The sequence below is a fragment of the Drosophila rhopaloa genome, unplaced genomic scaffold (assembly GCF_018152115.1).
Source record: "Drosophila rhopaloa isolate 14029-0021.01 unplaced genomic scaffold, ASM1815211v1 contig_133, whole genome shotgun sequence".
NCBI classification, from domain to species: Eukaryota; Metazoa; Arthropoda; class Insecta; order Diptera; family Drosophilidae; genus Drosophila; species Drosophila rhopaloa.
Genome location: NW_025335010.1, coordinates 2,492,355 through 2,506,538, shown reverse-complemented (window position 1 = coordinate 2,506,538; position 14,184 = coordinate 2,492,355). Strand labels below are relative to the sequence as shown.

At 45.0% G+C, this 14,184-nt stretch overlaps 1 protein-coding gene across 1 annotated transcript; it reads left to right on the top strand.

Moving 5' to 3' along the window:
- Window positions 1-9,128: 9,128 nt before the first annotated feature.
- On the top strand, window positions 9,129-10,361 carry LOC123037118 (formin-like protein 16). Its single transcript, XM_044456620.1, has 2 exons — window positions 9,129-9,596; window positions 9,870-10,361. The coding sequence occupies exons 1-2, from the start codon at window positions 9,129-9,131 to the stop codon at window positions 10,359-10,361; spliced, it is 960 nt and encodes a 319-aa protein (XP_044312555.1).
- The last annotated feature ends 3,823 nt before the right edge of the window (window positions 10,362-14,184 follow it).

Here is a 14,184-nt window from a genome sequence, read left to right as displayed (position 1 = left end):
TATACTGCGTGCAAAGGAAAAAAGGGTGTGTGCAAAGTCTTATTCGCTGACATACAAACCCATTTACTGTTTGTGGAAATGGGTATTGTCTTGAGTAGGGTTGTCATTAATAGTGTCCATCTTGCATCAGACATCTGTCCGGAATGGAAAATTCGTATTTATTTCCGAGTATACTTTTTGTATTGTATTAAAAATTTTTTTTTTTGTTTTTTCTACCACACTTGATTTGCGCAAGAATGGAGCACCCGCTACCGGCTTTTTTTGGGATCCTTCGAATTAATTTTTCAATACAGTGTGGCGCGTTCAACAAACAAGAAAAAAACAAAATTATTTATGTAAGGGGTTTTGCTTATGTCGGATTTGAAATCGAAGGCGTGTTTGGGATCTAAGTGTCGTCGAAAATATACTCGACGGCGCGTTCGGAACCTGAGTGTCCCAAACAATCGGGCCTTATATACCCCAAACTCTCTAGCTGTATTTTTTTTGTAAAACTTTCATGAAATATCTGTCTAAAATTTATTTTTCTGAGGAAATTTGGTTGTCTCCTTGTTTAAAGGGGTTAAATTTCAGTCACATCAATGTTTGTTTTCCCTTGATAAAATGCAACATTAAAACAATATGTATGAAAACATGCATGCAAAAATATTGGCAAGTGAGTTCGAAAAAAAGGTGATTTGCAGAGTACATCTTAATTGAACAAAATCAAATTGCATTTTGTGTTCATTTCAAATTTTTTTTCGATTCTTAAAGGCACTTGAAGGTCAAAAACCTCGATTTTCGCCCAGAAATCCGAGTTATTTGTTGTTGAAAATATAGGAAATTTTCTTAAAAACAAAAAAAAAATCGACAGCGTTACCTAAGAAATTTATTAAAAAAGTATTGTGCAAAATTTCCAAACGATTCGTCCAACTTTGAAAATGTCAACTTTTCAGGAGAGCGTTTCAACGATTTAGACACTCAAAATTGGAATACAAAACGCGCTTAACTTAATACAAAACGCGCTTAGCGTTAACTTACTGTTAACTTACTAACGTTCAACTACCCATAAACGTGAAAAATGACAATATAGAAACGGACAGACTAGGTAAGAATACATACGAAACCGAATACTAATACTAATTTTGCGCTATGTAAGATAAAATTAATGCTTTTAGGATTGGAAGAATCGCTAGTAGAATTAACATAATATAGTATTTTATAGTCATTACACAGTACTCTAAACGGTTCATGCATATCATAGTTAGATCTACAAAGATTTAAAGTGAGAGGAATATAGTTTCTGGTAATTCAATTAGGCACAGAGAAGATTAGGCAACCCAATAACTCGGGACTCTCCACATCCCCGTGAATAAGATTACGAATAGAAGATGTGCCTAGCATCGATTGATAAGGATGGTAGATTAATTAGATGAAGTCTACTAGAGTAGGATAAATAGGAGAATAGAATAAGGATTGCATTCCAGTTAAGGCCCCTTAGAGAAAATAATAAAAAGTTATTTTAGACAGACTCTATCCGGTCTAAATGTACACCATACTTAGGACTCCAAACTGCTGAGCAGTACTCCAGGATTGGACGATCTAGTGAAATGAACAGAGTTATTTTTACTTAGAGATCATCGAATTCCCTTGACCACGTTTTAATAAATCCAAGCGCTCCCCAGGCTTTATAACACCATAGAAGTAATATGGTCACAAAACTTATGTTTTGGGTCAAGAACGACGCCAAGGTCATCAACATGCGTGATTCTAGACAACGCACAACCACCCAGCATATACGTGGCATATTGTGCTTCACCCTAAAAAATTTAATTACTTTACACTTAGCGCTATTTAGATCTAAAAGATTTTCACAACACCATGTTTGAAAAGCACTTAGGTCCGATTGTATGTCTGAACTGCTGGAAATTTCGTTATATTGCAGGCATAGTTATGCCCGCAATATAACGTCATCTGCGTACATATGGACACGCGACTTTGTCAAGACTAGAGGGAGATCGTTAATAAAAAAGTCAAAAGAAGGGGTCCAAAGTGGCTTCATTGTGGGACGTCTGAAGTAAGTCGAATCAAATAAGAGATCGAGTTTTTAAAGAAGACTCGTTAGATAACTTAAGATCCATGTTAGAAGATCACATGGAAACCCTAATAAGTCTAGCTATAATACAAGAAGCGAGTGATTTACTGAATCAAACGCTTTACTAAAATCAGTGTAAACTATGTCAGTCTGCATGTTCTTTTTGAAGCCATTTATTACAAAAGACGTTTGCTCCAAGAGGTTTGTCGTCGTAGATCTTCACCTTATAAATCCATGTTGACATGGAGATATAATTGTAATAACGTTTTCGAAAAGTTTTGGGATGGCGGATAATTTGGATATGTCTCTGTAATTGCTTTTATTCCATTTATTCCTTTCATATAAAAAAGAATAACAAATGACTCCTTCCAAAGAAGTGGGAAGTGATAAGTTTCCAAAGATATGGTAAACAATTTGTGCAGAGGTCTACACAGATTTTCAGCACAGTATCTAAGCACGCAGCCTGGAACTCGGTCGGGACCCGGTGAATAGACTGGTTTACCTTTATGGATATCCAAGATAAGGGAGCTTTCGCGTAACCTCGGACAACAAATTAAGTTTGACTTGGATATGGCATATGATTAAGACGGATTTGGACGGGATATATGTTGTCTGGAAGAACTTGTCAAAAAGGATCGGCAATTGTAGTGGCCTTCTAGGGTTACCGACAGAACAGAGTAGGCACAATCAGTGCTGCCAACATTTACAAAAAAAAAGCTGTTTTTAACTGGACTGAAAGAAAAAAAAGCTGAAAATGTTCAGAACAAAGCGAAAAAAAAGGGCAACCATTTTTTTTTTTAATCTTTTTTAATTTTGTTATAAAACATTTAACAACTGATTTAATTTGTCGTGATTACAATTGGATTCTCGATCGTACGACATGTTTGTTTCGATCATGCGAAGATAATTGAATGGTACTTCGTAGTCATGGCAGCATTTTCTTAGTCTTCGTAAACCATATCTGTATATTAAAATAAAATATATAAGAATCGGATTTATCTTTTTACTTACAATAAAATATTACCTTATGCTAAGAATGATGTTAGTCGTGCTTACGCTCATTGAGCTTCGTAGCTTGGATTTTACCAAGCTAAGCTGGCTAAATACCCGCTCAATCTCCGCGTTGGACCATGGCAACGATAGCATTTGTATAGCGACAGATGACAGTTCAAGGAATCTGCGGTTGCCACCAGAGTCCTTGTGGGTGGAGACTTCAATCCAAAATTTTAAAGTATCTTTGACGTTTTCCCACTTAACCAAATTTATGTCCCTGTACTGCCGCTCAATGTCTGCTATTTTTTCTATTTGAAAGTGCTCCAAGATTTCCGTGATCCCTTTCCACAAAAGAGGAGCATTGGGCACGAATTTCTTTTTTAAGTTCCTCATCGATATGTAGGGAATAGATTTCTCTTTCAAATTTATTTCCCAGAAGCATTGTTGAATCTGCATGGTCTTGCAAAATTAAATCAAATTGAAAGAACGATTAAGTTTTTTAATAAATGAATGGCAAACATTAAATCATTCAACGATTCTGCAACATTTGTATTAGTGCTTTGAAAGCACTTGCTTGTTTTCTGCATGTCTGACAGAATTGGTTTCAATAAAGTTAGGTATACTATAAATGATTTATTTTGTCACTATATAATCCGCAAAGAATTTTTGATTTAAGGCATTTTTCTTTTGTTGCGGCCAATTCAAAATGCAATTTGAGCTCTTCCCATTGATCTAATATTCGCGAGACAGCAACCTCAATCGAAAGCCACCTGGTGTCGCTCACTTTTGTTATTTTCAATGGAGCCTTACGGAGTATAGAACAAAATTATATTAAAATAATTTAAAAGGTTTATTGAGAAAATACACATTGACACAACAAGCACAAAAATATTGAAAAATCACAAAAAGAAATACAAAAATTATCTTAATGATAAGAATGGATAAACTACTCACATTTATGTACATATGTTATGTTAAACATAAATTCAAAAATATATAACATATATCATATATACCTTATCATCATTAATCTTTTTATAAATTTTTCTATATTCCATTTGCCGAGATGAACTTGTGCAAAATCAATTATAGGTTTCGTATATTAAAAATTCCAAATTCTCTGGCACATGCTTTTTACAAACTTGGCTAACGGCAAGCTGCACAGAATGGCAGACGCATTTTACCAAAATAAGATGTGGGACCTCCTTCTTCAATTCCGTGTAGACACTTCTGTTTGTGCCTATCATAACATTAGCATTGTCGGTACCGATACCAATCAGGTTTTCTATATTTAATTTGTAGGACAATTTTTAACGCCCTCAACAATGCAAGTAGTATTACCAAATTCAAGTTGGACTAGACTTAAAAATGTGGAGACGAATACACCACGCGAAACGGAAAAATAGTTGATTACGACACCTAAATAAGTACAAACATATATACACACATAAAATTAATTAAATATAATATAATATAAATATAATAAAATTATAAAAAATTTTGAAGATATATAAGTTAACTAAGTTAACCGGGCGACGGCAATGACCGATCGTCCGAAGGCTCGCTCCGGCCAAATTGCTGACACAGCGTCTGGCCGGAAGCTCGTGCATAGCCGGCAAGCACTACCCATTGGAGTGGCCATTTTGACTCTCTTTTTTGTTAGCTTAAAATTTCAGTTTAGATTTGACTTTATATGAATAAAGAGCTGCGGCTCATGCAAATTCTACTCCGACAACCGTCGTTAAATTCTTATCATTGAAAAACTGTCTGAGTCCCTACGCCAGCAGGTAAAGAAGGGCAGTCACCCTTCCAACGTAATCTTCATAATTCATCTTGGAGAATTCTTCGGCCAGCCGGCCAGCAACCACAGCGGGGGACCTTGTCACCCGCACCCTTTGCATTATCTGCAACTGCGAGGGACCACTTGTGGAGATATCAATTGCCGACGGCAATTCACAATTGGGATAATCATTTATATTAATTGGCGCTAAACGCAAAAGTACCTACAGCGGTATAATAGGGATCATGTAAGTGATCACCTCAGTCCTTATACTTCCCGGCATCTGCTTTTGTGTGTAACTTATAAATAAAACAAATAAATCGAGGCCAGAATATTCTTCTGCAGCTCGAATAAATAAAACAAGTAAATCACTGCCAGAATATTTTCTGCAGCTCCGCTTCCATAATTTGGTGTTAATTTAAAAAATAAATCCAATATTAATTAACATACTCATTATTTGGTGGAATTTTAAATTGTGGAATTATATGCGTTATTATTATATTTGTTTCTGTGTATTGTTTGCATTTTTAATTGCTAAAAATATAAATATATCAGACATATGGAAATCTCAGTGCTGAACATCTACATTACGGCCACATATAAAATACAAATATAATATTAAATATCTCGGCCTCGGCGCAAGAGCGCCGCTGGGAAATAAATAAATTGTTAATTTATTTAAATAATTTTATTGGCGACAGAACTGTCTCATCGAATTGTGGGCATTTAATTTAGGCCTTTTGTGTCGTTGTGTTTTCTACTTTTTTTTGTTTTTTTACTGCTTCCCCGCTCCGCGCCGGTACGCGAACCTGGGACCGCGCATTCACATTTCGATTCTGTAAGCTTCGCTTCTTTGTTTACCATAGCGGCAGCTCAGCCGCCACGGCCCCTTTGCTGTACAATTTTGTTTATGTAAGGCTGCTTAGGCATGCACTCTTGGTTAATGGAATTTAGCATTGCTGTCCATGTCATTCCTAAATTATAGGTATACCAAACAAAATAGCGACTCAGAGTCAGACTCTGAGAGGCTTCTAATTACTTCTAAACCGAGGCAGTCGGCTACCAGTGCCGCTCCCAATACAAACATGTCCATAAATGCGGAACAGCTACATCCAGCCGCCTGGATGACAGAAAAGGCTGACGAGGACCAGCGCAGGGAGAATGAAATGCGCAAAACTATAAAAGACTTAGTTAGGCAAATGGCAGAGGCGCGGATATCACCCTCCCAGATAGAAACCCCCCAGATTAAAGTTTATGAACCCATTTTTATCACAGGCAATGTTCAATGCAACGAGCCCCTAGACGCCGTTAAATGCCTGCCCGAATTTACGGGGGCACAAGAGACATATGTCTCTTGGTGGCAAGCGGCGGTAGCTGCATATTTTATATTTAGAAATTATGTAAATAGCTCACGCCATTAACAGGCAGTAATTATTATTAGGAGCGAAATTAGGGGCCCTGCTGATGCCGTGCTATCTCTGGCACTGTATTGAATTTTGATGCGATTATAAATCTCCTCGGCGAAACGCCAGTACCGTCTCATGTGGAAGAAATGCTACACATAGACATTTTCTCCACTGATAGGAAATACTTTCTCACATGCATTGACAAATTTTCAAAGTTTTCAATAGAACCATATAAGGAACTCAAACCGGCTTTACTACAACTCCTTAACGTCTTCCCTAAAGCCAGAGTCATTTACTGCGACAATGAACCCTCATTGAACTCGCACACCTTTCGGGCCATGCTGGGAAATCACTTCGGAGTTAGCATCTCAAATGCTCCGCCACTCCACAGCGTCTCGAACGGACAGTGGAGCGATTCCACAGCACTCTGGTGAAACTTGCCAGATGCCTTAAAACCATAGCTCGCAAATAACTGTTGACCGTTATTCTTCTTGCGCTCTCGTTGCGAGCACAACCGAAAAAGTTCATACTTTCTCGCTCTCGCTCTGAGCAAGAGACTCTTGCTGTCTTCATTTATGTTTTCTGTTGAGCGCTTTTCGTTGAGATCTTTGTATATCGCTCTTTCAATGAGCAGTGCGTAAAGAGCGGAATGAGAAACGGTCGCAAAATGAGAGTCATCAAAAGACCGATTGACCGAAAAACTCAATGCAAACGGTCTCCACATTTACTTTCGTTGTTGCGAAAAAGAAATAATATAATTTGTTTAATAGAGAATTTTAAATTTATTTTCAAATATTTTTGTAAACAAGTTCCATTTTGATTCCATATTCCATATATCTGCAAAACAGACGCTTAACGAAAAAAACGCAAAAGACCTTTTGCTTAACTGAAACGGTCTTGGAACAACCAGAACCAAACAGAATAGTAAAAAACGGTTTCGCTCAGAGCGCGAGCGAGCTCATTCAAGAACCCATAAATCGGTTGCTCTCTGAGTCTTTTCGTAAAGAGTCAGGAAAAGAGACTTATTTGCAGACAACAAGAAACGGTCGACAGGTATTTGCGAGCTCTGCTTAAAACTGACAAAGGCTTTAGCGGCACTGTAGAGTTGATCTTGCTGGCCAAGTCTAAGTACAACAAGTCTATCCATTCGGTCATCGATAAGAGACCGGCCACACAATCAAGTGACCCGCACTGCGATATACAGGATAGGATAAGGCATGCCCAAAATAAGCTGAGAAGCAGGGAAAATGCCTCCCGACAAAACAGAGTGTTCAATGTCGGCGACAAGTTTCCAACCACGTGCTAGGGCATACATACCACTCGATGTAAAGGTTAGGACGGTATTGAGCCTAAGCGTTGGCAAGTTATCTGTGTATGACTTAGTCAAGATTTAAGCTTGGGCGTATTAACGTAAATTTGTAGTATTGTTTGCTTTGATATATATATATATAATTTTCAATGTAATATAAATCTGAGTTAAGCAACATGTAATCATTCGAACCCAATCAGCACTCCATTGCGTAGGCAGCGTATGTATGTTTTGTGAGGAGTCATAAACTCCCCACAAATCCCGATGCAGGAGATCGGCCTAGCAACAGCGGAGGAGGCGAGAAAACCGGAGAAATGAAGGGCATCCAGGTCAAACGGGGAACATTCGGACCTTGGACCCTCATATGGCAAGGGCAACGAGGTCAAACGGTGAATTGGCGGACTTTGGACCCGCCTAAAGAGGACACACCGTGAATTAACGGTACCTCGATGGACCTTGGACCCGCGCCCGGCAAGGGCAACGGGGTCATACGGTAAATTGGCGGACTTCGGACCCGCCCAAAGAGGACACACCGTGAATTAACGGTACCTCAGTGGACCTTGGACCCGAGGGAAATAACGGCACCTACAGCGCCTATAAAAAGGACGGCGCAAGCGCAGCTCGAGACAGTACGAGTGCGAGAATCAGAGCGAGTGCGTGAACGTGGAATAAGTAAACATCGAAACCGAAGTGCCCAAGGATCAAGATCGCAAAGTCGAGACGCCGAACGACGACAAGTCTACAAGGCTGAGGCTACAACGCTGAGATCCAACGGTGCTAGGTCGTGATAAAGTCAAGCTTAGGGAGTCCTTGCGCGGTGTCAGGCGATAAAGGTGGCTAGGCGATAAGGGAGAACTTTGTTCTACCTGCTAGGCGATACACCTCGCCGACAAAGTCCAGGCTGAACTCCGGAAGCCAGGCGATAAAGGTGGCTAGGCGATAAGGCGTAACTTCGGTTCACCTGCTAGGCGATACACCTTGCCGGCCCCGGTAGGAAAGCTCGCATAACATCCAGGGTTTTGGTGGAGTCGTTCCGATCTCAGTCACCCGGAGCAGCAAGCCGAAGCAACACAGCGGTAAGCCAGGAGCGACGCAGCAGCACGCCAGGAGCAGAGCAGCAGCGAGCCAGGAGCAACGCAGCAGGAGACAGCGACAACGGGCAGCAGAATAATAGCAATAAGGCTATATTTTAGAGAGTCAATAAACCAGCACCAACCTAATCATTTCTGGCGTTATCCTTTGGTCACGGGCGGTCACTCAATGTAAATTTGGTGGAACGAACTCACAACCTCTCTGAGCTAGCCGCACGTTTACGTAGCGAGCAGAAATAAAGAATCAGGTCGTTACATCTGGCGCCCAACGTGGGGCGGCGACGGTGGTGGCGAGGGAGGGTCATAGGATGCGGATACCGTTACCGGGTAACGCATACCAAAGCGGGGACCCGTCGGAGCCCGTAGCAAGGGAAAGTCCAAAGGCCGCCGCGGATAACGGAACCGGAAACATGGGCAACCGAGGTTTCGTCAGCGCGCGAGCGCCACAAGACGGGCCTATTTAAATCAGGTCGCCAAGATGCCAGCACGCAGCAGCAGCAACAGCCAAGTCATAAGGGGAGAGGGGCGGGGAGGCAGCACCGGGCAACAGCCAGCGGCGAGATGGAGGCGGGACTCAGGTTCCGCACTCCAGCTGCTGGCGTCCCCCCTGGTGTCGCGGTCCCCGTCTCCGAACCCAGAAACGGAGGACGAAGGTCGGATCACCGACGTGGAGCTAGAGGAGGAGGAGGAGGCCGGCGTCCGGTCGGCAGGGCAGGAGGCTGAGGTGCCGACCATCAGCCTGTCCTCGTCCGAGGAGGAGGAGGAGGAAGCCCAGGAGGACACCGGGACGGAGACGGTGAGTCCGGAGGTCTCCTCGGACGAGGAGGACGATCCCCGTCGGGCGGCAAAGGCCCGGATGGCATTCCGCCGTATAAGGAGGGCCGCAGCCGGATTCGGGCGGATCCGGTTGGGCGACGCAGCGCCATCGGGCCGCCCGGAGGAGGCAGTGCGTATACTCGCAACCCGGGCAGAGGTGGTGCGGCGAGTGTTCGCGCAGTGGGCGGTCGCACGGGCAGCCGCAGCAGCCAGGGAGTGGCAGAAGCGGCTGGACGAGGCTGAGGCCGAAGAGGCAGCGTTATGGGCCCGGCCAGGCCCTCCGGAGCAGCTGCCGCTGCAAGCGCCTCCACCGCCTTCGCCACCGCTGTCGCAACCGCCACCGCCACCACCGTCGCCGCCCCGGGCCGCAGCACCGCCACCGCCACCACCGTCGCCGCCCCAGGGAGCAGCACCGCCACCGCCACCACCGTCGCAGCCTCGGGCCGCAGCACCGCCACCGCCACCGCCACCACCGTCGCAGCCTCGGGCCGCAGCACCGCCACCGCCACCGCCACCACCAGTCGCAGCCTCGGGCCGCAGCACCGCCACCGCCACCACCGTCGCCGCCCCAGGGAGCAGCACCGCCACCGCCACCGCCACCACCGTCGCAGCCTCGGGCCGCAGCACCGCCACTGCTACCACCGTCACCGCCGCAGGCACCACGGCCATTCCAGGCACCACGGCACGGAGCGGAGACACCGCCGCCTCCACCGCCGCCGTGGGTGCTAACGCCAGCGCCGTTGCCAGCCAAACGGCTCGGTGGGGAGCCGGAGTTTTGGGAGAAGGGGCCCTGGGTGTGGCCGCCGCCAGGAGAGCCAGCCGCACGGCCGCCCAAAGTCGCCAGGATGACATCGTGCCCGGAGCCGCGGTCGCCACCAGCAAGGCCGTCGATTAGCCGACAAACTTCGGCGGACAGCAGCCGCTGGGAAGAGATTGCCGAGGGAGGGTGGCCGCCGAGGGTGGAATCCGAGGCCAGCAGGCAGGTGAGAAGGGCGCGGAGCAGCCGCTGGGCCAAGCTGATAGTGGTGGATGGCGTCCGCTACCGCATCCGGGTGGCAAGCGGAGTAGTAAGGGTCTTGAGGGCCCAATAAAAGGCCTTTTATGGTTGTAACACGCAAAGTGATTTGTTTATTTACATTTTGGGGTAACGGGTTGCCGGACATAGGTAATAGGGACGGGGGCGCCGAGATAGGCGGTCGATCGATAGTTGCGATCGATGGGTTAACAAAATTGGTTATTTCTATGTTCAAGAATTCAAATGGCAACTTAAGACAACGAAAAGGCAACGACGATAGCAACACTGGAACCCACAATCGATAAACGCGATCGTGGTGAGATTCCAGGGAGTTGCCGGACCGAGGGAAAACGAAATGGTGACTTTTAGTTTGGGGAAATGTCTGGGCGGGAAAATTCGAATTCCACGCAGGGAACTGTCTGGGGAACTGGGAACTGTCTGGGGAACTGGGAACTGTCTGGGAAATGGGAACTGGGAACTATCTGGGGAACTGGGAACTGTCTGGAGAACGGGCAACTGTCTGGGGAACAGGGAAACAGTCTGGGGAAATAATCTTTCAAGGAGCTGCATGGAAAAGTCTTTTAGGGAAACAGTCGCGGGAAAGAACAAGTCTTTCAAGGAGCTGTACGGGTAAAGTCTTTTAGGAGAACAGTCTGGGGAAAGGTTAAGTCTTTCGGGGAACTGTCTGGGGAACATCTAACACGCAAGTCAGGCGGGGAATTCGAGTAGTCTAAACATAAAGGGCGGGGAAAGTCACCACTTTCATTACGTTTCCGAAGGAAGGGGGAAATGTGAGGAGTCATAAACTCCCCACAAATCCCGATGCGATCTCCTGCAACATGGCCTAGCAACAGCGGAGGAGGCGAGAAAACCGGAGAAATGAAGGGCATCCAGGTCAAACGGGAAACATTCGGACCTTGGACCCTCATATGGCAAGGGCAACGAGGTCAAACGGTGAATTGGCGGACTTTGGACCCGCCCAAAGAGGACACACCGTGAATTAACGGTACCTCAGTGGACCTTGGACCCGAGGGAAATAACGGCACCTACAGCGCCTATAAAAAGGACGGCGCAAGCGCAGCTCGAGACAGTACGAGTGCGAGAATCAGAGCGAGTGCGTGAACGTGGAATAAGTAAACATCGAAACCGAAGTGCCCAAGGATCAAGATCGCAAAGTCGAGACGCCGAACGACGACAAGTCTACAAGGCTGAGGCTACAACGCTGAGATCCAACGGTGCTAGGTCGTGATAAAGTCAAGCTTAGGGAGTCCTTGCGCGGTGTCAGGCGATAAAGGTGGCTAGGCGATAAGGGAGAACTTTGTTCTACCTGCTAGGCGATACACCTTGCCGACAAAGTCCAGGCTGAACTCCGGAAGCCAGGCGATAAAGGTGGCTAGGCGATAAGGCGTAACTTCGGTTCACCTGCTAGGCGATACACCTTGCCGGCCCCGGTAGGGAAGCTCGCATAACATCCAGGGTTTTGGTGGAGTCGTTCCGATCTCAGTCACCCGGAGCAGCAAGCCGAAGCAACACAGCGGTAAGCCAGGAGCGACGCAGCAGCACGCCAGGAGCAGAGCAGCAGCGAGCTAGGAGCAACGCAGCAGGAGACAGCGACAACGGGCAGCAGAATAATAGCAATAAGGCTATATTTTAGAGAGTCAATAAACCAGTACCAACCTAATCATTTCTGGCGTTATCCTTTGGTCACGGGCGGTCACTCAATATAAATTTGGTGGAACGAACTCACAACCTCTCTGAGCTAGCCGCACGTTTACGTAGCGAGCAGAAATAAAGAATCAGGTCGTTACAGTTTAGGGCTAAGGACTAATCATTGTATTATTATTTTAGTTCTGTGCGAATGGCAACTAGCCTGGTCGAAATCCGTGTGTAGCTCCTGATTTTATTTTGAGTTTGTTGAGCGCAGCGGCAAACCACTCCAACTAAATAGAGAGTCAGATCCACTCATTTCTAAGCGGCTCCTCTTATCTCTCTATTAATTGGAGTCAGAGCCCGCCTCTCAACGCCTACGGTCCGTCGCCAGCGCATACATTTGTTGTTGTTGATAGCAAGCTGCGGTGTTCGCAAAGCCCGTAGCCCTTGCATACATTTATAACGTTAATAAACTGAAATATTGAATTTATCTCGCCTTGTGATTTGTTTTTAAAATAGCTGACAAAAAGGCTTGTTAGCTCAACAGAGTTTATGCAATTGTTTCGGACGTTCGTGCTAATCAGCAACCACAGAGTGATCTCTTATCTGCGCGCAATCTAATTTTAGACACCGCCCTCCAGTGTCTCTATTATTTTTCGCTAAATGGAACAAACTGAACCAAAGTACAATTATTGTGAACGAGCCTGGTCGCACTGCCTGGCGTGAGGCAGCAAGTTAAGACTTTTAAAGACTATGTTTTTAATTTCTATTTGCCTAATCGGAAATGGATAGTAGCACATGGGAAGAAGCCAAATTTACGCTGATTACCATAGCAAATCGGCTAGTTTAACTACCTCGTCTCTGACAATTACAACCAGCAGTGATACCAGCGTTACCTGCACAATATCTTCATCTCAAAGCAGTTTGATATCTGCTTCTACATATACTGTGGCTTCTACAGTGGGTTCCAATGTTTCCTCTGCTTTGGCTACATCGACCGCTAATACATCGTTTTTTCTTCTCAACAATGGCTCGAAAGAAAATATGTTCCTTTCAATCCCATGAGCAGCCCGTAAGCAAGAAGATTAAAGTTTCAGCAAGCCCACCCAAAAACATCACTAAAGCTAAGGTGAAAGTCGCGAAAAGCTCAAAGGAGAGACTGGATTATTCGGCATCCACCTCGAAGGCAGCGGCACTAAGTAATAAACGCTTTGCAGCTCTGGACGAAGAAGCTAGCCATGTAATGCAGATGGACATTTCAGAAATTGGTTCTGACGACGAGCCAGAAACACCTGTAGGTGCTAATAAAAATAAACAAACCCAAAAATCGCTCGCAAAGCCTCATGTTGCTTGTGTGCCTAATGTTGACAACCCCCTAAATTTCAAAATGGCTTTGGACTCGGGCGTTGGTGCCGACAACTACAGTACCTCTAAGTTCGGTGTGTCAAGAATATACACTATCAACTCTGATGCTTTCCGATCGACGATTAAGCATTTAAACAGTCTTAATTGTCTGTACTGGCACCATCAACTCAAGGAGGATAAGCCGTACAGGGTAGTCATCAAAGGAATTAATGCCAGCGTGCCCACAACCAATATCAAGAATGCTCTTGATCAGCTTGGCTTTGAAGTTCTTAACATTTACTGTCCCAGAAAGGCAGACTGGCGCAATATTGAGATTAACGCTGAAGATGGTGAAGTGAGTCAATCTTAAACAAGGGCCACAAGTGGGAGAGGTCTTAAAACTACATAAATTTGGCAAGTACAGGATTTCTGTCGAGCGCGCTTCTCGTAGAAACGAAATTTTGCAATGTCTCAAATGTCATATGTTGGGTCACTCAAAAAGTTACTGCTTCCAAGAGCCTATCTATGGCAAGTGCGCTGGCTCGCACACGAATGGTTCGGTACTATGCAATAGTGATGACTATTTGTGCATCAACCGTGGAGGTGATCATGCTTCAACAGACAAGAAATGTCCAGTCAGGGCTGAAAAAAGCAGAATGCTTAAACCAAAGCCAAGGCTCCCTGCCTCCAGCAACACTTCGAGATCGAA